This window comes from Eubalaena glacialis, chromosome 18 (genome assembly GCF_028564815.1).
Source record: "Eubalaena glacialis isolate mEubGla1 chromosome 18, mEubGla1.1.hap2.+ XY, whole genome shotgun sequence".
Taxonomy (NCBI): Eukaryota; Metazoa; Chordata; class Mammalia; order Artiodactyla; family Balaenidae; genus Eubalaena; species Eubalaena glacialis.
Window position 1 is genome coordinate 48213811 of NC_083733.1, and position 24469 is coordinate 48238279.

A 24469-nucleotide genomic window follows, 5' to 3' on the forward strand; every position below is an offset into this window, starting at 1 on the left:
GTGGTACTAACATGAGAGAAAATGAGATCACGGAGTGTTTTCCCCACGCCCCTGGGGAAGTCCTCTTCCTTACCTTTAGCCACATGTTTTGCTGCAGCTGACTCACCCACACCCTGGCTCTAGAAATGGGCACAAGACACGGGTCTGGACAACCAGTGCAACCGTGGGACTAAGTGAGGGGACCTACTGAGAGCTGCGAGGGTCCACAGCCACTTCCTCCACCTGCGCAGAGAGAGGAGTGGTCCTGAGTCATGTGACGGGGGTCTCAGCCCAGCTCTCAGGGCAAAGGACCAAGGAGTCTAGGGAAAGGGACCAGGTGAGGGTCTTGGGGCCCATATTCACACCCAGAATGAGGCCGTTGCCAAGACACTGTGCAGATTTCAATTCAGTTAGGGAGAAATCCACCCAATGATGAACAGCTCCAAGATATGAAAAAAGAACATTCATAGTGATTGTTTCCTTTATTCAAGTCAAAAACAATGCGACATCTTACTCAGGCAGTCTGTCTCACAAGCTGATTATCACATGAGTGGAGGAACAAACATAATTCAGATGAAAATCTGATTTGGGGAAACAAAGCCTGCCCAGCCCTCCTCAAGTTAGGAGAGCAATGATGCAGAGAGACCAAGTTCTTCAAGGATATACTTTGTGAAAGCACCCGTGTCCTCCAGGATTAGGTCCTAGGTATTTCAGCATGTCGACCTCCTCTCCAAAGGTCAAGTAGTGAGCAGGTAGGAAAATCAACAGGTCTTCAGAGCATTACAAGGATGAAATTAGCACAGGGTGGGATATCAGACAGAGCAGTCATCTGTCTGGGTTACCACTCTGGGACTTTTGTTCTCTTTCTTTTCTTTCTTCCTTCCTTTCTTTCTCTCTCTCTCTCTCTTTCTTTCATTCTTTCTTTCTTTTTCTTTCTTTCCTTCTTTCTTTCTTCCTTCCTTCCTTCCTTTCTTTCTTTCTTTCCTTTTCTTTCTTCCTTCCTTCCTCCCTTCCTCCCTCCCTTCCTTCCTCCCTTCCTTCCTCTCTTTCTCTCTCTCTCTTTCTTTTTTCTTTCTTCCTTCCTTCCTTTCTTTCTTTCTTCCTTCCTTCCTCCCTTCCTCACTCCCTTCCTTCCTCCCTTCCTTCCTCTCTCTCTTTCTCTCTCTCTCCTTTCTTTCTTTCCTTCTTTCCTTTCTTCCTTCCTTCCTCTCTCTCGTTCTCTCTCTCCCTTTCTTTCTTCCTTCCTTCCTTTCTTTCTTTTCCTTTCTTCCTTTCTTCCTTTCCTTCTTTCCTTCTCTCCTTCTCTTTCTTTCTTTCTTTCTTTCTTTCTTTCCTTCTTTCTTTCTTTTTTCTTCCTTCCTTCCTTCCCTTCCTTCCTTCCTTCTTCCTTCTTCCTTTCTTCCTTCCTTCCTTCCTTCCTTCCTTCCTTTCTTTCTTTCTTTCTTTCTTTCTTTCTTTCTTTCTTTCTTTCTTTCTTTCTTTCTTTCTTTCTTTCTTTCTTTCTTTCTTTCTTTCTCTCTTTCTCTCTTTCTCTCTTTCTCTCTTTCTCTCTATCAAGGTCTAACCTTCATTCAGAAAAGTGCACAAACTTCAAGTGTGCAGCTCAGTGAGACTTTGCACACTCTCACACACACCTATAAGCGCCACCCAGATCAAGATATAGAGCATCTCCAGCACCCAGAAGGCTCCCTCAGTCCCTCCCAAGCAGTACCTGCCTCCAAGGGTAACTGATGTTCTGCTTTCTGTCACCACAGATTTTTTCCTATTTTTTTAAACTTCATATTGATGAAATAAAATTCATACTTTATGGCAAGACCAGAAAAATTTAAACATAAAACTTTTCTCTGCCCATTTGGGCCTCCTCCCTTTAGTGTGTGTTGTGCATCTGCATTAACCAGACCTCCTTAGGAGATAACATTCCTCCTTAATCTCATCAAGGGTCACAACTCTTTAGGCGATAACCTTCTTTCTTAATCTTGCAAGGGGCCATAATGACCCATGACCCACTACTCGCTTTGTACTCAGAGATCTGGATTGTGTAAACTGTCAACAATACGTCATTTAATACACAGCCCTTTGTCTCAAAAACTTATGTAACTGTGCTTTGATCTCTAACAAGTGGAGCAGTTCTTGGAGCTTTCTGAGAGGCTGTTCCTGGGTTATAATCCTCAGTCTGGTTCGAATAAAATTTTCTATTTCTTTCTTAGATCTACTGATTAACTTTTCTTCGACAATATGAATAGAATCACACTGTATGTCTCTTTTTGTTCAGGTTTCTTTGCTCAACACTGTGTCTGTGAGATTCCTCTCTGTCTCTGTGGGTGATGTGGTTGTTGTTTTTCATCGTAGTAGAGTATTTGACTCTGGGAACCCTCCACAATTGTTTATTCATTCTGTCACCAGGCATTTGGGTTGTTTGCAATTGGGGTTATCATGAATGAGGGTTCACGACCAATCTTCTAGATGTCTGTTGGTGGACGTAAGCTCTCATTTGTCTTAGGCACATAACTAGGAGTGGAGTTGCTGGGCCATAGGAGAGATGTATACATGGCTTTAGCAGATGCTACCCAGCAGTTCTCGGCAGGAGGCAAACCAATTGGCACCCCACCAGCATAGGTGAGGGTTCCAGTCGTTCCACGTTCTCACCAGCAGTTGGTGTTGTCTGTCTTTCCCACTGCTGTCATTCTGGAAGGTTACTTGGCACGTAGGCCTCAGACACTGCGCTGACGTTGGAGCCAGCCTCACCAGGCGAACGGGCGGCTCCCTTTTCTCTCACACTTGGGTGGAGTGGATGTGTGAGATGGAGATGGTGTGGGAATTAGGCCTGGCCCGCGAGAAGCAGTCAGCCTGCGTATGGGATGCAAAATGAAATGGGAGAAAACCTGCCTGCTAGCTTTTAAATTTTTGTTTATTCATTCAACAAGTATTGATTGAGTACCTGCAAGCACTGGGAATATAGCTGTGACCAAATCAGACAAAAATCCCTCCCCTCCTGGAGCTCACACTATAGTGAAGAGAGACAGGCAAATACAATTTTTTTAAAGTATGTTATACTCTCTCTATCTCAGGTGTCTTTTCCAGCACTAGGGTGATTTCCAACCAAGAGGGACCACACTATTTGGAAATGCTCATGCCTGTCCCTTGTCAGTTCAGCTCTGCTGATGTGCTTTGTCTTTTGTTTTCTGAAAAGATTATCTCAACACTCTTCTTGATATAGATGGTCTCTATATCATCTGGGGAAAAAAGTCTGTAATGGAGTAAATTTGTAGGTATCAAGTGCTGTAGATGATAACAACGCAGGGTAGGGGACAGTGAGGGCTGGACAGCCACAGTTTCAGATCCAGTGGCCAGGCAGGGCTTCACTGAAAAGGTGGATTTAAGTTAAGACCTGAAGGAAACGAGGCAGATATTCGGGAGAGGGAAGAAACAAGTGCAAATGCCTTGAGGTGGGAAGGTCCCTGCCCTGGTCCAGGAGCATGGAGGAGGCCAGCGTGGCTGGGGCAGAGCCAGTGGCCAGAGATGAAGAGATGAAGGAGATGAGGGGTAAGGGGGAGGGAGGCGAAGTAGGGGCCTGGAGGCACTGTAAAGGCTCTGGTTTTCCTCTGGAGTCAGAAAATGGGTGTCATGGGAAGGCTTTCAGCTGAGAAGTGGCACACGCTGACTCACCTTTTAGCAGGATCACTGGCTGCGATGAACTTGACTAAGAGGGCCAGGAGGGCAGCTGGGAGATCACCGAGGAGGGAGAGATGATGGTGGCATGGACCAGGGCCCAAGTGGATGTGCTCAGAAGAGATTAAATTACGGATCTACTTGAAGGAAGAACCAACAGAATTTGCTAATGGGATGGATATAGAATGTGAGAGAAAGAAAGACGTCAAAGCAACTGGAGGCGTACAGCCCCTTGTTTCTGAGATCCAGAAGGCTGAAGGAGGAGCTGCTTGTTGTTGTTGCTTGTTTGTTGTGGGTTTTTTGAGGAGTGGGGAGTATGGTATCAGGAACGTAGTTTTGGGATGTAAAGTTGGGAAGATTGAGCGGGCAGTTGTATTTAAGGGACTGGAGTTCAGGAAGAAAGTCTGAGCTGACAAACACACTTGGGAATCTTCAGTGAGTGAGCAGGCTGTGCACAGGATGAGAGCCCCAGGGGGGTGCTGTAGATAGAAAAGAGAAGGGGTGAGCCCAGACGTGGCAGCAATGTAAGTGTCCATCAATGGATGAATGGATAAAGCTGTGGTGTACATATACAATGAAATACTACTCAGCCACGAGAAAGAGTGAAATCTTGCCATTTGCAACAACATAGATGGACCATGAGGATAATATAAGTGAAAAAAGTTGGAAGGTGAAAGAAAAAATATCATATGGTATGATCTCACTCGTATATGGAATCTAAAAACAAAAACCAAAACAAAACACAAGACCCCAAAAACAAATGAACAAACAAAAAAACAAAAACAAACTCATAGACACAGAGAACAGACTGGTGATGACCAGAGGGGAAGGGAGTTGGGAGGATGGGCAAAATGGGTGAAGGGGGTCAAGTGTAAGGTGATGGATGGTAACTAGACTTCTGGTGATGACCACTTTGTAATGAACACAGATGTTGAATTATAGTGTTGTACACCTGAAACTTATATAATGTTATATACCAATTTTACCTCAATAAAAAGACAGAGGGAGCGATAGTGAGAGGCCCGCGCACCGCAATGAAGAGTGGCCCCCACTTGCCGCAACTAGAGAAAGCCCTCGCACGGAAACGAAGACCCAACACAGCCAAAAATAAATAAATAAAAATAAATTTTAAAAAAAAGTAAAAAGCTTGAGATATAATTTACATACCATACAACTCACCCATTTAAAGTGTACAATTCAATGGCTTTAAAAAAAAATAAAGAGAGAGGGAGGGAGAGAGAGAGAGAGGAGGGGTCAGGCAATGAACCTTGGACATTTCAGTGTTTACAAGTCAGGACTGGAGGTGGAAGCAGCAAAGATCAAGAAAGAGCAGCCGTGGAGGCCGGAGGAAACCAGGAGAGCACAGGGTAGGGGAGGCCAAGTGGAGAGGGGTGGTCAACTGGGCCAAATGCTGCCCACGGGTCGGGCAAGATGAGGACTGAGAATGACCACTGGGTTTAGTAACGTGGAGGACAGTGACCTTGACAGGAGATCATTTAGTGGGGTAGTAGGAGCAGATGCCTGCCAGAAGGGGAAGAGACAGACTGGTGACAGTGAGTGTGGAAAACTCCTGTGAGGAATTCCACTGCAAAGAGAGAGAAATGGGGTGGTGGCTCCAAAGAGAGGGGGCAGCAGTGCCAAAGAGAGTACTTTTAAACAGCTTTATTGAGATATAATTCACATCACATAAAATCCACCCTCCCTCTTTAAAGTATACAGTTCAGTAGTTTTTAGTATATTCACCAGATTGTGCAACCGTCTCCATTATCTAGTGTCAGAACATTTTTGTCACCCCGAAGAGAAACCCCATGTCCATGAGCAGCCATTCCTCCTCTCCCCAAGCCCCTGGCAGTCACTGATCTACTTTGTCTCTATGGATTTGCCTATTCTGGACATTTCATATAAATGGAATCATAGAATATGTGGTATTTTGTGACTGGCTCTTTCACTTAGCATATTTTCAAAGTTCATCCATGTTGTAGCATGTATCAGTATATACATAATATAATTCTTCTTTATTGCCGAATAATATTCCATTGTATGTTATATACAATGTATATGCCACGTTTTGTTCATCCATTCACCAAGTGATGAACATTTGGGTTGTTAACACTTTATGGCTATTATAAAAAATACTGCTAATAAACATTCGTACGCAAGTTTTTGTGTGGCCATATGTTTTCAATTCTCTTGGGTATATACCTAGGAGTGGAATTGCTGGATCATATAATAACTCTCTGTTTAATATTTTGAGGAACTGTCGAACTGTTTTCCAAAGTGACTGCACCATTTCACATTCCCAACAGCAACATACAAATGTTCCAATTTCTTCCCAATCTCATCAACATTTGTTATTGTCTTTTTTATTTTTGCCATCTGAATGGGGGAGAAGTGGTATCTCATTGTGGTTTTGATGACTAATGATGTTGAGCATCTTCTCACGTGCTTATTGGCCATGAATATCTTCTTTGGAGAAATGTCTGTTCAAATCCTTTACCCATTTTTAAATTGGGTTATTTGTCTTTTTATTGTTGAGTTGTGAGAGTTCTTTATATATTCTAGATAGCAGTCCCTTATCAGATACATGATTTGCAATTATTTTCTCCCATTCTGTGGATTGTTTTTTCACTTTCTTGATGGTGTCCTTTGAAGCATGAAAGTTTTTAATCTTAATGAAGTCCCATTTATCTATTTTTTCTTTTGTCACTTATGATTTTGTGTCTTATCTAAGAACCCATTGCCTAATCCAAGGTCATAAAGACTTATTCCTATGTTTTCATCTTAGAGTTTCATAGTTTTAGCTCCTACATTTAGGTGTATGATCCATTTTGAGTTAATGTTTTATATGTTATAAGGTAGGGGGTCATCCAACTTCATTTTTTTATGTGTTGTTCCAGAACCATTTGTTGAAAGGACAATTATTCCCCACTGAATTTTCCTGGTACCCTTGCTGAAATTTTTGTTGTTTTTTTAATATGGGAGAAATCATGCACACGTTCACGCTGATGGGACAGGTCTGTGCAGCTGGGGACGTGGCAATGAGGGGGAAGGAGGAGAATGACTGGAGCAGTGCCCTCAGGAGGGAGGGGGTGGGATCTGGTGTCCAGTGGAGGGGCTGGCCTGAGTCAAGAGCAAGGGCGGTTCCTAATACCAGGAGGAAAGATGGGCACAGATGTAGGGAGTGAACATTCTCTTCCGGTTAATTCCTTTTCTCAGGGAATGAAGGTCATGACCTGAGGGAAGACACAGGAGGAAGGGTTGGGAGCTGAGGAGAGGAGGGGCAGTGGGAGAGGAAGTGAACTAGGAAAACACAGTGGTGCTGAGTGAGACCAGTCATTGTGGGCAGGTGTTTTCTTTAGCCACATTCAGCTCGGCAGGTGCAGGCAGAGAGGGGGTAGAGATTAAGGGGTGCCATCCTCCAAGGCCTCTGAGGGCCACCTGTGCCTGGGACAGAAGGACAAGGCTGGTTCTTAGTGGCTGAGGATGTTCATCCAGGGGGGTCTTCACCCACACACCAGGTCGAGTTGTCATCTCAAGGCAGGGAGAAAATGCTGTTGCCCCTAAATCAGGTTAGAGAACAGGGATCTGGGAGGTCCCCAGTAAGCCTCCCCTTCCCAGCTTCCCACCTGCCGCAGTCTGCTCAGGCTGCCATAACAAAGCGCTGCAGACTGGCAGCCTAACCATGGACATGTATCGCTCGCAGTTGTGGAGGCTGGAAGTCCAAGATCAGGGTGCCAGCATGGCTGGGTTCTGGTGAGGGCTCTTGGCTTGCAAACGGCCCTCTCCTCCCTGTCTTCACATGGCAGAGAGAGAGAGGGAGAGAGAGAGAGAGAGAGAGGGAGCTCTCTGATCTTTCTTCTCACAAGGGCACTAATCCCATCGTGGGGATGGGGGTCCCCACACCATGGCCTCAACTAACTCTAATTACCTTCCAAAGGCTCCATCTCCAAATGCCGTCACATTGGGGGTTAGGGCTTCTGCATATGAATTTGGGGGAGAAACAATTCAGTCCATAGCACCATCCAACCTGATCTTGACCTCTAACAAGGACCACAAACAAGCCCAGATGCTGAACTTCAGAACAGAGAAGGGACAGAAAGAGGTTCCTGGCCCTTAGAGGGACATGTCTGTATCACTGGCAACCCAAGGGGAAAAGAAAAATCTTTCATCTTTATGTTTTCTATTATGTATCTTACAGAGTGGTGATGCCTGACGTGGTAGCCACTGGCCACACGTGGCTTGACACGTGGCTAGTCAGATTTGAGATGTGCTATAATTGTGACATAGACACTGAGTTTCGAAGAGATAATATAAAAATTTGGAAAATATCTCAATAATCTTTTCTATTGATTATGTGTTGAAATGATAATATATGTTGGCTATATTGGGTTAAAGTATACTACTAAATTTATTTTTTACTTTTAAAAACTGAGGTTACTAGAAAATCTAAAATTGTGTTTGTGGCTTGTATTATATTTCTATTGGACAGACCTTAGAGGGAAGACTCTGTATCCAAACAGCTCCCAGCATGGCTGGCCCTCCTGCCTTGGTCAGGGGGCACATGTAACACCCCTCAGGGTTGTGCTTTGGAAACTTGCGCTGCAGTGGGACCTCGCCTCTGTGGGGGCAGGCTTGTGAGAACACTGCTCGTGAGGTGGCCTTGAACAGTTCCTGGGAGAAGCAGCCCCAGGGAGCTGGGGACCAGGCTGGTTCTTGCCTGGTTTGCGGATAGGTAAGTAATTCACATTTTAAAACACTAGAATCCCCTCAGGCACAAGATGCCCACACTCTGAGATTCTCATCCACCTGTGCCACTTCCCCTGAGCCACACCCTTGGGGCACTGGAAGCCCTTGGGGTCACCAGCACTGGTTACAGCTTGTCTTTTTCTTTATTCCCCCCAAGCACATAAGTATGAAGTTGCTGTAGGCAAATAATGCGCATGGAGCAATTCCACTGACTTTCATACACCCATCCCCATTTACTACCTATTAAAATTGGCGTTAGTATTCCATTATATTGCCCACATACACAGTTTAACTATTTCCCTGTTGTTCAACATCGGAATTGTTTCCCTTTTTTCCTGCCATCATAAACAGCAGTGCTATGAATATCTTTATCTTTTTTCTGTTTGAATTATTTTATTGTAATGTTTTCCCTGAAGTGAAATTGGTTGGCTGGAAAGTATATACAATTTTATGGTTCCTGTGACTTTTTTCCTTTAAATCACTCTCCCAGAAGACTGTATCACTATGTATTTTCTCCAGTGGAGTGTATGTATGTGTATACATTGGTTTCCCACAGCCCTGCCAGCTCTGGGTTTGATCATGTGTATTCATTAATACTAATTAATTGGTGTGTAACAGATAACTCCTAGATATTATCCTTTCATTTGTTTCACTGCAAGTGAGAACGAGTAAAGTCCTCCCCTTAAGACCCACAAAAATTAAATAGTTTCCACCTCAATAATTTAGAAAAACATTTTTTAACTTCCTCCATTTGCCAGCATTTGGGGTACCTTAGCAGCCCCGAGGCTGCGATGCAGCCGGCCAGGCCCAAGCTTTGCCTCCTGACCCGCTGTCATCATAATGGTCCGAGATGTCACCTCCAGCGAATAAAGCCATTTATCTCCTCCCAGCAAACTGAAAATATATCAGACAGTCCTTCTTCCCTGTGTGGTTTAGATGAATCCTGGCATTGCTTAACTGCCATATGTTGACTGTTCAGGACTGAGAGACATTCTGGTTTATATGCAAAAAGGTTGCAGCAGACATGGCTGATCTTCTGTTCATGGCTTATTAAAACCTCAGGAAGGCCCCAGCCCCCTCCCAAGGGGAACTCACAAAACAGCATATCCTTGTGGAGCCACATCCTGGCCTGGCTGGAGACTCAGAGAAGGCTCGACAGGCCCGGCTCAGAGGGAAGAAGAGAAAGGATGCACCCGCTTGCCCACTAGATGGCACCTCTCAATGAGTAACGGGGAGAGGACCCTTCCTCCACACCCTGAGCCCCAGTCCTCCCGCATTGCAACACCCCCCGGTGTCTACTTCCAAAACACAGAAAAATAGAAAAGTTCATTCTAGGTAAAAATACACCATCTGCCTGGAAAAATCTTGCTCGGCACTGTCACGTCAACACCCGAAGCAGGTTAATAACCGGTCCAGAGCAGAAGGTTTCTTTGTATAATTACTGGGTCCCCCACCAAGGCTTCCTCCTGGGCTGCCTCCCTACGCTCCCGCTGCTGGCACTCCCCTGCTGCTTCCTGGCCACAAGCCGCCACCGCCCCGCCAGCCCTCTGCTCAGGCCAGGGTCCCCTCACTCTCTGCTAGGCCTGGGCCATGGGGGCCCGGGGGCTCTCAGCACCACCTGGGTAGGTGGCCGCCAGGAGGTCACCCTGGCCTTGTCAACCCCACTCATAATCCAAAGATAAGTGACTCAAACCAAGATGTCAGTAATCACCCATCAAATTAACAGAGCTTTAAGACACTCTCATTCTATTTCTTGGTGAGGATGTGATGAGATGTGCACCCCCAAAACCTGTTGCTGGGAGAGCAAATGATTGATACTGCCCCTCTGGAAAGAGTTTTGACCGAATAGAACAACAGCCTTAAAAAATATTACATACTTTTTAATCCAGCAATCTCATGTTGAGGAATCTATCTTACAGACTATCTATCATAATCGAAAATATGAACAGAATATGCACACAAAAATGTTCACAAAAATGCAGCACTATAGTAGTAAAAACCTAGAAAAGATACTACAGCAGGTATGTATATATGGTTTAGTGCAGTGGAATATTATAAAGCCATTACACATATTTACAAGAGATTTCAAAATACATCACAAATGTTATTTAATGTTAATTGGTAAGAGTGTTCAAAAAGGTCTAAACACTAAAATACACATACATAGCATTAAAAGGTTTGCACAAAATATGCCAAATTTGTTAACAGTGGTTTTCTAGGTGGTGACACTTTTTTTTTTTTTTTTGGCTGCGCTGGGTCTTAGTTATGGCACGCGGGATCTTTCGTTGCAGTGCGTGGGCTCTTCGTTGTGGCATGCAGGCTTCTCTCTAGTTGTGGTGCACAGGCTTCTCTCTAGTTGTGGCGTGTGGGTTTTCTTTCTAGTTGTGGCATGCAGACTCCAGGGCGCGTGGGCTCTCTAGTTGAGATGCGCGGGCTCAGTAGTTGCGGCACGCGGGCTTAGTTGCCTGGAGGCATGTGGGATCTTAGTTCTCCGACCAGGGATCAAACCCTCGTCTCCTGCATTGGAAGGCAGATTCTTTACCACTGGACCACCAGGGAAGTCCCATGGGTGGTGATACTTTTAATGGTTTTTATTTCATTATACTTTTCTGGATTTTTCTGTTTTCAGCAATAAACACTGACAAATAAAAGAATACTATTCAATGACTATCTAAAAACAGAGTTAAAGGAATATACAAGAAATTGGTATAGTGGCTGCATCTGGAAAGGGGGCTGGAGCAGGGGTCAGTATAGGAGGATGCCTTCCTTTTCCATTTGTATCTTCTGATGTCTTCTAAGTTTTGTACTAGGTTTGTATTACCTATTCAAAAATAAATAAATGAAAAAATTTCAAAGAAGATGCAGAAATACTAAAGCCACAGTTGCTGGGAGTAGAGTGTGAGGGGAAAGCAAGGAAAGTGCTTTCAGCTCCTGGGGGAGATGAGACTCGAGGCCCGGACTCCTCTTGGGCCTAAAGTCCACCGCAAGTCACCCAGGACCTGGCTAGGCCAGTGACTTTATTCTGTAAGGCCTGCTTCATCTGACCCCAAATTGGTCAGGAGTCAGGCCATCTCCTCCCGAGAGTGGTTTTCCCAAGGGTAAAGCTAGGCAGGCCAGGGAAGGGACTCCAGTGGACATTGGTGCAGGACCTCCGAGCTGGAACCACCTGTGTCCCCTGGGCCTGGCAGAGTAGGACCCAACACACGAGTTGAATGGGTGGGGGCCCCCCATAACTACCCAGTCACCTTCTATGAGTCAGGATAATCATCTAAAAGGACTCCACCCTGCCCCCCATCAACCCAAGCAGTGCAAATGACCAAAGTGGCTTCATCAACCCCAGGAGTGTGGCCTGTAAAGGGCACCTGATGTGTGCTAGATGAGGCCAGATAAAGAGCAGCTTTTCTGGGCTTCCCTGGTGGCCCAGTGGTTAAGAACCCGCCTGCCAGTGCAGGGGACACGGGTTCGATCCCTGGTCCGGGAAGATCCCACATGCCGCGGAGCAACTAAGCCCGTGTGCCACAACTACTGAGCCTGCGCTCTAGAGCCCGCGAGCCACAACTACTGAAGCCAGCGAGCCACAACTACTGAAGCCCGCGTGCCTAGAGCCTGTGCTCCGCAACAAGAGAAGCCACCGCAGTGAGAAGCCCACGTGCAGCAACGGAGACCCAACGCAGCCAAAAATAAATAAATAAATAAATAAATAAATTTATAAAAAAAAAAAGAGCAACTTTTCTGAGATAAAAGCTTGATCCTTCCTTAATAACCCTGGGTTCTAATTTGCCCTGAAGTTTTCTTTACGCACACGGAGGCGCGGGATACTGACTCTGCTCAGCAGGAGTGCCTTCCTCTGCACCCCAGGGAGGACAGTGCCGCTTCCTTCCAGGTCCCTGGGACCCAAGGGACATCCTGTGGTTGCTAGGGAGGCTCAGGGCAGTGTGCACTCACCGGCAGCACAGGGAGCCACAGCAGCCTGGAAAGTCAGGTCGCGGGCCCTGCAATCCGGAGCTTTCATTCCTCCTTTAAAGTCACAAATCCGATACCTTCCCTTCCCTTGTGCTCCATGTGTACAACTTCAAATGTCAGAGATACTTTACACAAATAGGTGGAGAAAAGGACTGTTCAGAAAACATTTATTGTAGTTTGATGACACTTAGTCAAACTGTGGTTCTGAAAGCAAAGCAAAAACAATATTAGGGGAAATTTAGGGTGGACAGATTTCTTAGAGATAGCTTATGATTCTACCACTTCAGAAAGAGCAATAATTTACTGAAAATATTTAAATTAAAAAACAGAACTCAGGAACTACTATGACTTTTCAGATGGGGAAAGCAAGCCCCTGGGAGGGTGAGAGCCCAGTCGGGCAGCTACTGGGGGAGGGGCTGGGTGCCACTGACGTTTGTGGCTTCACTCAGCAGGCCGACTGCCCCCTCCCTGAGGCCACTCAGAAGTCACTGGGTGGGGAAGGGGCATTCAAGAGGTAAACATGATTCCAGCAGGGGACAGCCCCTAGGTCCCAAGGGAGGGCTGGTCCTGCAACAGCTGCCTGTACAGGCATCATCTTCACATGATGAGATGAGAAGGCTGAACGTGAAGACCTTCTTCCAGCTCCTGTGTGAGTGAGAGTAGATTCAGAAAACTGCCACTACGTGGCAGCAGTCACGGCTTTACTGTTCACCAGCTTCCCAGCTGAAGGGTTGTCAGGGCACACAGGTGCACACGGCCACAAAACACGGCATCTTCTCAAATAATTCTAGAACATGATATAGCACAGCCCCAGCCTCTCCAGCAGGAGATTTCGCTACAGTTTAGGGTAATATTCTGATGATGTGGGGCTTCCTGCAGCTCCCCAGTCACCTTCCATGAGTCGGGGGGACCCCGCTTCCCGGAGCAGAGGCCTAGTCGTCGTACTGCACTTCTGCCCGGAGCTCCTTGGTGACGTAGTTGGTCAGCATCGCCAGCAGCTGCTGCTGCAGGGCTTCACTGCTCATGACCAGCATGGTCAGCTGCACGGCGTCCGTCCATTCCAGGTGCCTAACGATGGCAGTGGCTTCGTTAAAGAGCTTCTGCTGCTCGGCAGGTGGCAGCTCCATTATGATCTGAGGAACTGGCTTAAACTGTCCACTTGTCATCCACGCGCCTAACAAACCCCCGACGGCCCCCCCTAGAAAACAGGAAGGACTCAATTAGTCGGTCATTTATATTCATAAATGAGTTCACATCTACCGTCGTGACGAGTGGGCACATTCATGAGCGGGTCAGAATGGGCTTGGCTTCATGCCTGCTCCGCCAGGTGGGCAGAGGGCAAAGGTTGACATGGTCTTTGGTCGATTTGGCTCAGATAATTGTCACCCAAACATGCCCTCCCCTAAGCTCTGCGCTCACAGTGCAACACAAAGCATCTCCCCTCCTGAGAGCTGTGCTAACTAAAATCCTCTTCGTGGGCGGAAGGTTTCCATGCTTCTCATAAAAATCTCTCTCATCTCAAAGAACAGGGCTGAGAAGCAAATGCATTTTCAGGGAGAACCATCTCAGTGGTGAGGCTGAGTTTCCTCCACTGGCTGGCTAATTTGAGTCTTAGCCCTGAACTTTGAAATTTCCAGTGGAACCACGTGGTTATAAAGGACCCTGCGGACAGATGAGGAGGTATTTTCTCTTGAAGCAATGTTTTTCATACAACCCCTCCAAAGTTGTATGATGATAAATAACAAATTTAATGTATTCAACTACTTCTCTTTCTGCTACCCCAAAAGGGCACAAACATTATTTTTAAATGTCAATTTATTATTATCAAAGTTAAAGCACACTATTTTGGAACTTGAAGACCTTGTATCAATGGAAAGTTCTATTTAACCAGGTCAGGTGCAGTCTGCTACAGGAAGATGTCCTAGGGCAGGGGTCTCAAACTCAGGTGCCTACAGGGGCCAGGCAGGTAGCTGAAAGGAGTGAAGTGAGCTGAGCGGGACTGTGGTGACCTGGAGAGATAGGTCGCTGTCTAAAGGAGACGAGGCTACCCTACGCCAGCCAATTGCTGCTGCATGGAATACCAAGTATGTATCTTTTAAAAGTCTTATGATTTTTAAATATGGGCAATCAGATATTGAAAAGACGCAGCCCAGCTGGACTTGGTGACTTTCTTCAAAAGAGTAGAGTATGGAAAGGGGAAACAGTAACTTTGCAGTGGAGAAACCTGGAGGACATGACCTTAGCCAGGTGATCAAGGCGAGCATCACAAGAGAGGTCCTGTGGGTGTCATGTGTCCCTGAAATGTGTGACAAGAAGGGCGCTGCACCTCCACGGTATTCTTTCCAAAGATCCATAACCACAGTCTACTCGTGAGAAAGACATCAGGCAAACCTAAATTGAGAGGAGTTCTCCAAAATACCGTACTCCTCAAAAGTATCAAAGTGGTAAAAAAACAAGACCGGAGAAACCCTCAGAATGGGAGAAAATATTTGCAAATGAAGCAACCGACATGGGATTAATCTCCAAAATATACAAACCGCTCATGCAGCTCAATATCAAAAAAAGAAACAACCCAATTCAAAAATGGGTGGAAGATCTAAATAGACATTTCTCCAAAGAAGATATACAGATGGCTAAAAAGCACATTAAAAGATGCTCAACATTACTAATTATTAGAGAAATGCAAATCAAAACTACAGTGAGGTACCACCTCACACCAGTCAGAATGGCCATCATCAAGAAATCTACAAACAGTAAATGCTGGAGAGGGTGTGGAGAAAAGGGAACCCTCATGCACTGTTGGTGGGAACGTAAACTGGTACAGCCACTATGGAGAAGAGTATGGAGGTTCCTTAAAAAACTAAAAATAGAGCTACCATATGATCCAGCAATCCCACTCCTGGGCATATATCTGGAGAAAACCATAATTCGAAAAGATACATGCACCCCAATGTTCATTGCAGTACTATTTACAATAGCCAGGACATGGAAGCAACCTAAATGTCCATCGACAGAGGAATGGATAAAGAAGATGTGGTACATATACACAATGGAATATTACTCAGCCATAAAAAAGAATGAAATAATGCCATTTGCAGCAACATGGATGGACCTAGAGATTGTCATACTGAGTAAAGTAAGTCAGACAGAGAAAGACAAATATCATATGATATCACTTATATGTGGAATCTAAAAAAAGGTACACATGAACTTATCTACAAAACAGAAAGAGTTACAGATGTAGAAAACAAACTTATGGTTACCAAGGGGTAAGGGGGAGGGATAAACTGGAAGATTGGGATTGACATATACACACTACTATATATAAAACAGAAAACTAATAAGGACCTACTGTATAGCACAGGGAACTCTACTCAATACTCTGTAATGGCCTATATGGGAAAAGAATCAAAAAAAGAGTGGGGTAAAAAAAACAAGACTGGGGAGACTAAAGAGACATGACGATTAAGTGCAATGTGCTGTCTTGTGCTGGATCTGGGACAGAAAAAGATCATGGATGCAGAAACTGATAAAATCCAAATACAGTCTGAAGAATAGTTAATAGTAATGTTAGTGTTGGCTTCTTAGTTTTGACAAGTGTACCTTGGTAATATAAGAACTGAAACTGGGTGAGAGATATATGGGAATTCTCGGCATTATTTTTGCAACTTCTCTGTAAATCTAATATTATTCCAAAATAAAAAGTTTATCTAAAAGAATGCAGCCCAGGCCAGAGGGAACCCATTTGCAAGCTGGACTCAGCCAACAGTAAGTAAATCTTGCACCATCTCAGGAAACCAAGTGTGGAGGCACCTGGTAGCACACACCTTCTCTGGGGACCAGCCAGCCTCATGTCCTAGAGGCTGAACACTGCCCTTCGACAGCTTCCCCCCAGTCTGAAAATAAGGAGCATTCTAGGGAGGGAGGGCCAGTCATTTACAAGTTTTACTGAACTTTTCCCCATGACACCAGTGAAACACTTAAGAGCTGATAAGAGTTGCACTCATCTGCACTAAATCTTTATGAGAACATCAATATTTGATTTAGAGCAGCACTTAATGCAAAAAGTCACCAGAAAATATCGACCAGAAAATTACCAACTCTTTGGAAAAGAGAAAATTCCTTTGTTTTCCGGGTAAAATGATGCTCCTGCCCATGACCAGGGGCTGCAAGTAGCAAATCCCTGGGGTTCTCTTTGCAGACATCCTGTTCTCTACCAGCTTTTACTCAATCTGAATAAAATATGTCCTCCCAAAATGGCATTTGGGCACAGCTATATGATAAATGATCGCAGCTAGCCTTCCCTGAGCACATTAGATGGGGTGGGACAAAGATATAGGATGTCACTGAGTAAGAAGGCAATGGCCTTGTCTCCTCCCTCACGGGCTGCTTCCTGGATGGCAAGAAGCTGAAGTCAAGACTCACTAATTCACAGAGTTTGGAAATGGAAATGCATAGATGGAAGGTCTGGGGCCACCCACAAGCTGATTTTTCTCCCTGGTGTGGGCTCAGCTTAATACAGTGTCCTTGAATGTCAATCCTGCTACCAGAGGGAAGAACAGAGCAGGAAGCCTTACTGGTGAGCTGGGACACAGAAACCAACCTCAGCAGAAAAGCAGTCACCTCTCCAGCCTGTATTCATGTGAAGACTGCAAGCCATATTGAAAGGACTTCCACCAGACTGTGAGCTTTCCCAGGCCCTGTATCCCAGCACAGGCTGCCTGGCACAGAGGAGGCATTCAGTAAATATGTACTGAGCCCAATGCAGCAGACCACGCCTTAAGCTGATGCCCCTGTGTTGCAGGGTCCATCTGAGGCACCTCGAGGGAGGCCTTATCTGGCCCCTCCTCAAGTCAGGCCTGGACAGCAGCCAGCTCTCTGACACCACCCCTAGCCCATGGTTTGGGCCACAGAGGAATTCTTCCTGCTCCTAATCCAAAGGAAGCAACTTCATTCTAGCAACAATGAATGATGGGAAAATCAGCCAAAGTTTCATTTATTGCCAGAAACGGGTTCCCAAATAGAAGCAGGTGGTAAAAGAAGGGGACAGGGATGACCACCCTAGGAGTTCGCTTATTGCTTTTCCTGCATTGGACTGCTTGCTTTCAGAATGCGGAAGCGCTGTGGGAACGAGCTTATGTAAAGTGGCTCTATAGCATCAGCCCCCAGTAGATGCCTGGCAAATCTCAGCTTCCTCTCTGGATGTGTAATGGTGATGGGGGGAGGGAGACTGTCCAAGGGACCCAGGACACCCTGAAATCTTCAGACTCTAAGACACATCCCTGGGGGGAAAGGTGTCCTCCAGGTCTGCATGACACAGATGCCATTTGAGAGAGCCCTGCACTTCTGAGACATTCACACAGAAGCTCGTGTTTTTAACAGGATGAATTATGTACCCAAAGATCATTTCACAGAAGCAACCTCAACTCAACAAACTTCTCACACAGGACAGAGGCTTTTATGAGGTCTCTGTGGTTTCAAAGGTCTTTTTTTCCCAACAACTGCACTGTCCCTGTGAGGCACTTGCACTTACCAACGGCTAGTCCTGGTGGGCCGCCCACCAAACCACCAACAAAGGCCACAGCCCCTGTGACCAGGGCGCCCCTCCCGGAGTGCCTGACGGCCGCCCTCATTTTCCTCTCCTCGGAGATGGAGCACAGCAGCCTCATGATGTCCTCCAACGCGACGGGCATCGCAGCAGACCTTGAAGGAAGCATTCCAAAGGAGAGTTTTAATGAGTGAAGCGTATTTCTACCCAAATGTTACTCTTCCTAAAGTTTTAAGGAAGGTTCCCCATTTTTGGTACAGAACAGTATCTCTGCTGTATGCACAATGACAGCACCCCCCCAGTCATGTGCCAAGTCCTCTGCCAAAGAGAAAGCAGGGCAGCTTTCAGTTAATAAGCAGACTGAATCAGCAGAGTGGATGAAAGGTCTTCTCTGCCCTCTGATTAACTTCTGATTTACAACAGGTTAAGGAGCAACCCTGCCCACATGTTCCACCAGTTCATCACAAGTGAGGCAAGTCTGAGCTCTCTTGCATCAGGGCCTTTCAGCTGGCTCAGGCAATCCCCGAGCACAAACCTTGGCCGAGTGCACAAAGTCCCAGCCCCCGGTCGTCTCCTGTGTGACAGGGCATCTCAGCCCACACCAAGCCAGAGAAGGGGAAAGCACAGGACTCTGCAACCACACAGCCCTCACCCACTGGATGACCCTGAGCAGAATGGCAGATTCCTTACCTGTAAGATGGAGATAAACCACCTACAGGCTGGATTCTTGCAAGGTGTAAGTAGAATGGAAGCAAAGTGCCTGGAGCGAGTCTGAAACACTGCAGACTCTCAGACATGATGGCTCTAAATGAACGTTTGGTTCCTAACATACACCACTGGCTTCTATAAGCAACCACTCATAGAGACAATCCAGTTCTACTCATGAGACATCAAAGGCAAGGACAGGATGATGTAGTAAGATGAAACAACCAGAGAATAAAAGAAATCAAAGAATTCCAGGGGTTTGCATATGGATGGACAGATGACGGATGGATGTACTTTGGAACGATGACCTTTAGAACAATTCTCTGGGGTCAGGAAACTGTTTGCCACACTAGCAGGAAAAGGACAGGCAGGGGCAAGAGTGAGGGCAGGGCAGGCTCCGCCCCAAGGTTGGTGGGAATGGAGAGCTTTGGCACTGATGGGCCACCTGGCAGGATAGGAAGTAAAATCAAAGCAGCAATGAGCAGGTGATTCTCCTTCCAGCTTCGGCTAGACCCAAGGCTCGGTGGGCACTTTCCTTTCTCACCAACACTCCCCTTTTCATTTAAGGCTGAGACATGCAAATATTCACTAAAGGAACTCGACTGTGGAAGTTTGGAGCAGACCCTATTACTCACTATCTTTTGGATATATGAGGCTTTTTTTTTAAACCCAAGGATAATCTAGAATTAGTCTCTAATGTAAAATTATCCTCCCGATCCCGAGAGAGAATTCTGGGCCCTTAGAACAAATCTGTGGATCTCCTGTATCACCAGTCAGAACTTCTTTGTAGTCCCAGGAGAGGTAAGAGGGATCCTGTGCTCCAGCCCCTGTAAATTTCCCCTCTTTTTCTTTTATATTCTTGACATCAGTGATTCTCCACCGGTGCATAGGAGTCACTGAAGATCTTGTTAAACACGGCCCCTATGGGCAGGGTGAGAGTCTGTATTTACATGCACCCCCAGGTGATCTTCTGCCCTCACTTTGGACAGCAAGAGTCTATGAGAGCATGACTCAAGATGTCTGACGTCTGTTACTCAGTCCTTGAGTTCAGAAATGCAAAGAGGCATCCCCCAGATGTGTCTGTTCACCAGGTGTGTGAGAGGCAGAGGAGGGGCAGTCCTGCAGGGTTGCCCAAGGGACTAGAGGAGAATTCAAGTGTGTTTGTCCTTGCTCTGGGTCCCAAGTGTCCTGGATCTGCTAAAATGCCTGCTAGCTTCCAGGCCCCTCTTCTCACCAGCGGTGACCACGTGTAGACAGAGCACATGCTCCCTCCTCCTCCCTGCGAGAGAGCCCCCTTCCACCCTTCCAGAGGTCAAGAATTTTCCAGGCACAAATGTCAAGATAACATTATAGCATTATTAACAGCGAAGGAACTGCACTCAGAAATGGGGGGAGAGAGAGTAACCTGATTTACCAAATAGCCATGGTCCTGTAAAGCTATGCAAACAAAATGTTTAATTTCAAGTACATATTAAGATAACCAAAGGAATTAATTTCATGGTAAAACCTTTCAAAAAGCTAAAAATCCTCCTGTAAAATATCTAGTCACCTTCTAGCTTAGCTCTGGTTTATATCCAGCTTTTTATCTGTCACTTATGCTGAAAAAAGGGAGATGAAGCGCAGGTCCCTCGAAGGCCCCTCTGGAGGCTGCAATGAGCCTCCCATTCCCAGAGGCATGAAGACCCTGAGCCTTGCCATGCTTGATCTGCAAGTCTGGTTTCTAGGCCAGTGTACTCTGCCCAGATGCCACTCCTAAAACAGGTTTTCTGCAGAATTATGGATCTGTACTCTTGAAACAGTTTCTGCACAGCAAGAAAAGGTATGTAAAAGAGGCAGGAAATAGACATATACCCACTTCACCCTCTACTGTCTATTAAAAAAAAACCCACAAAACAAAAAACAAAAAATCAGCTTCCAACCTGCTCTGAATGACTTTAAGTCGAAACCCACAAGGGCTAATGAGGCATCACTGTGCAAACGCCACTTCCAACCTCCACTTAGCCCAGTTGGGCCAGCACAAGGCACAAGCCCAGAGCTCTGTAGGACTGGAGAGCCAGCAGGTGTCATGGTGTGTGGGAGCGGAGGCAAGGAAGTGGCCTGATTCCAGCTGGGTTCAATGGTTCCACACCATGGGTAGAGAGGGGGCATTGTGGCTGCCTCCATCCAAGGGAATGCTGGTTTAATTTCCTTGTAAGGATCATTTTAGAAGTTAGAGCATCAATAGACTCTTGTTGTGGAAGAAAGGTTTGCAGCCCCATCTCCTGAGCCCTTGCTAAAAAGCTCAGCCTCCCAACTTCTCCAGGCCTGCCAGATTGAGGAAGGAAGCCAGTCCTGCTTCTCCTTCTCCCACTCCAGCTGCCTTTGTCTGTAAGCGGTAGAGAAGTGGGTGAGGAGGGAGGAGACAGGAGCACTCTGATGGGGACAGATCTCAATGGGGCGGGAGTGTGCCTCCCCCCATATCACACCTATTTCAGAATCAGATTTGTCTACGAAACAGGCTCCGGTCACAGGAAGCCCATCTGCCAGCCACAGGGAAGGCAAATGCCAACGTGAAGCCCTGGTTTCTTGTAAGCACCCAGGCTGGTCTGCCGATTACAGCAGGGATCTGGGGGAGAGGGAGATGAGCCCGTCCCTGGGACTGCAGCCTGGCTTTCTGAGGTGGACCAGATTGTGAGAGATGAGGAGAGGAAGGCTGCAGAGCTAACACAGACCTCCATGCACACAGCTCCTTTTAAAAATTAGAAAAGCAGGGCCTCTTAAGAATCACCTGCAATCCTCAGTACTTTCTACTTTGCTGGTGAAATTTACAAAGCTCCAGTGTGCCCACTGGCTCTTATAAACCGTGTCTTTCCACCTCTCTATGCCCCAGGGCAAAGATTGGATCCCATCAGCAAACATTGTCAGATTAGCCCACAGACTTTTTAAAAACGAATTCATTGCCAGAATTTTAAAATCAAGAGATTTCACATACACCTCAGACTTCTGATTTCTCCTGAAAAATGAAAAGCACAAGCCACACTGGGGCCGCCATCTGCAGCAACCCAGGCTAGAGCCAAGCAGGACCCTAGCGGAGCACACCTTACCTACCTACCTGGCCCATGAGCAGGTCTCTTCACACCCTCTCAAAATATTCCTATTTCTTTTTTGTTTGTTTGTTTTAAAGGCTAAAGAAGCTACCAGTCCCCACAAAGCTAATCTCCCCCAGCCCCTAAATCAGTAACATCCCTTCCTGATGATCTCTAAACTAGCATCCAGATTCTCTTCCCAGAGGGCAAGGCCAAGGGTGCTCCGCCCTGCGGATATAACACCAGCCACACGCACCGCGGTTCCTGCGGGAAGTGACACGCGCGGGCACATGCACACACAGGAGTTCCTGCGGGAGGGGACACGCACACCCAGCCCTCCGTGTCCCCCCGTTTCTCCATATGGAAAATAAATGCACGAAGAGCGTGCGCCCGGCACGGGAGGGCCACGCCCGCGGCCAGCCCGCACGCCAGCCGCTCCGGGCGCCCCTCCCCCTCCCGGCTCCAGCAGCTCGGAGCCCTTTACCTGCGGAGGCGGCGCCGCGAGGTCACAGGCCGGCAGGCGTGGGGACACCAGGCCGCCCTGCCCGGCGCGCAAGCCCCACCCTCCCGCCTTCCGGCTCTTCAGCGCTGGGCCTTCCGGGGCACCACCCACCTGGTCGCGCAGCCGCTGCCGCCGCGCTCCCGGCCCAGGCCCGGCTCCGGGAGCGGCCCTCCCGGATGCGGCACCTGGAGTGGGGTCGCTGGGCCCCGAGGCCGCGCGCACCCCGGCCCTCCACCCCGCCCACACCCGTTTTAGGTCGGGGTTCCCTTGGACCTTGCTCAAGCCCGGGCTCCTCCTGGGAGACCCTTTCTCTCTTTGGCCCTTCGCTCAGGACCTAGGGACCCCTCCCTTCCCCCCATTTCCGGCGCGGGAGAGAGCACGGCAGCCTTGGCAAGTAAAGGCGCTGAATTAATATTCGGTGAATATTCGGGGCAGAGTCAAACATCAGCTGGCCGCAGTGCGGGCACCGGCGGCATCTGGGTCTGGGGGTTTGAAAAGGCCTAGCGCCACCTTTGCTCCTGGGGTTCCAAGGGAAGAGGAGGTGCAGTTTCGGGGCAAAGCTGAGGTTGGGGAGCCTCTTGGGAGGGTGCAAAGGCTGAGGGTGGTGGGTAACAGAAGGGCCAGGGAATACTTTAGGGGCATATGGAGAAGGTTTCCCCCCATCTCCTCCGAGCCCCCCACACAAGATCTGGCCTGGAACCATCTCAAATCTGAAAAAGACTTCTGGGGGCGTTCCGTGCACCGTCTCACTCAATCCTGACAGCAATCCTGCAACGTAGGCATGGTTGCCATTGCCATATTACAGACAGGAGAAGGGAGGCAGCAAGGCGCAGAGAGATTGGTCTACCCAAGGCCACCAAGATAGGGAGTGTCAGGGTCCAGACTCCATCTTGGGTCCACGTGCCTCAAAGCCCCTGCTTGTAACCAGCACTCTGCCTTGCTTTCCCGGGTGCTGTGGGCATCCAGAGGGTGAGCCTCTTTCACACTACCAGAACAATTTTGTTACTTTTCTTTTTTTTTTTAAATGGGAAAGTACTTTGGGTATGTTTGTGAACTATAGATATATAGATACATATCTTACTTTACTGAGGTATGATTGACATACAAAAAGCTATACGTATTCAATGTATACAAAACCTGATGAGTTTAGGGATGAGTTTATACCCGTGAAACCATCACCACCATCAAGGCCATAAATACAGACATCGCCTCTGGACGTTTCGTCTGGCCCCCTTTATTATTATTATGATTTGTGTTTGGGGATGTGGTAAGAATACTTAACATAAGATCTACCCTCTTAGCAAACTTTAGTGTACAGTACGGTATTGTTAGCTATAGATACTATTCTGTATAGTAGATCTCTAGAACTTATTTGTCTTAGTTAACTGAAACTTTGTATTCTTTATCATCATTTTGTCACTTCTGTTTCCCCTCTGTCCCCATTGTGAGAAAGGGCCTAAAGCATTAACCAGAGTTCCCCTGGCCACAGTGAAAAAGCCCCATCCGTTTCTGAATAGGAGCTTTTGTATAAGTTTGGGTAATTTTCAAGAGTGAAAATTAACCAAAGTTAAGAATAGCCCAACTCCCTGGGGTGTCTCCAGGCATGGGCCTGGGTGAGATTCTCCTGTTTCTCTGCAGGCAGCTCCCTCTGGCGGCCCATTAAGGAATTGGGCCTGCTCACTTCCGCAGAGATGGGGAGGAGAGGACAGTAGGGAAGGAAAGATGCTGGAGGGGAAAGAAACTTCAAGGTTGGGACCCTCTAGAGAAGGTTAGCTATAAGAAGTCAGACAAACATACAACCCATCAGCAACTTGGGAACTTCATTCTGATATGAATAAAGTCATAAAATGCACACACCAAAGCCCATAAATATAACACAAGGTACCACATTCTCATAATAGCAGCTGGACCTCCTGCGAAGTGGGTCCCATGAATGAGGTGCACAGTGGGGTCTCCATCATGGTGTGATGACTGTGCACTGACCCAGCATCCAGCTAGTGCTTTCATAATGCTTATGGTCTTAAGGTCTGGCTGGATGACCTTGGGAAACTTCTCTGTGCCTCAGTTTCCTCATTTGGGAAATGACAGTAATAATAGTACCTGTCTCAGAGGATTGTTCTGAAGATTAAAGGAGGTAATGTGTAGGAATCTAGATCATTCTTGTTTACATCATAGGTTATGAAAATGAACCTCCAAATTCCCAAATGTGAGCCTCATATGCCCAGAGTGGCAGGAAATTCAATTCCACCCCAGCCTTCATAACGCACCCTCTTCCTGATAGGCCCAACAATC

The 24469-nt window shown here is 46.9% G+C and overlaps 1 protein-coding gene across 1 annotated transcript; it reads right to left on the reverse strand.

Annotated features, from left to right (window-relative positions):
• Nucleotides 1–12567: 12567 nt before the first annotated feature.
• Nucleotides 12568–22233, reverse strand: C18H19orf12 (chromosome 18 C19orf12 homolog). Its single transcript, XM_061173281.1, has 3 exons — nucleotides 22160–22233; nucleotides 17891–18060; nucleotides 12568–13555 (listed from the first exon to the last, which is right to left on the reverse strand). The coding sequence occupies exons 2-3, from the start codon at nucleotides 18048–18050 to the stop codon at nucleotides 13290–13292; spliced, it is 426 nt and encodes a 141-aa protein (XP_061029264.1). The 5' UTR covers nucleotides 18051–18060; nucleotides 22160–22233; the 3' UTR covers nucleotides 12568–13289.
• Between the last annotated feature and the right edge of the window lie 2236 nt (nucleotides 22234–24469).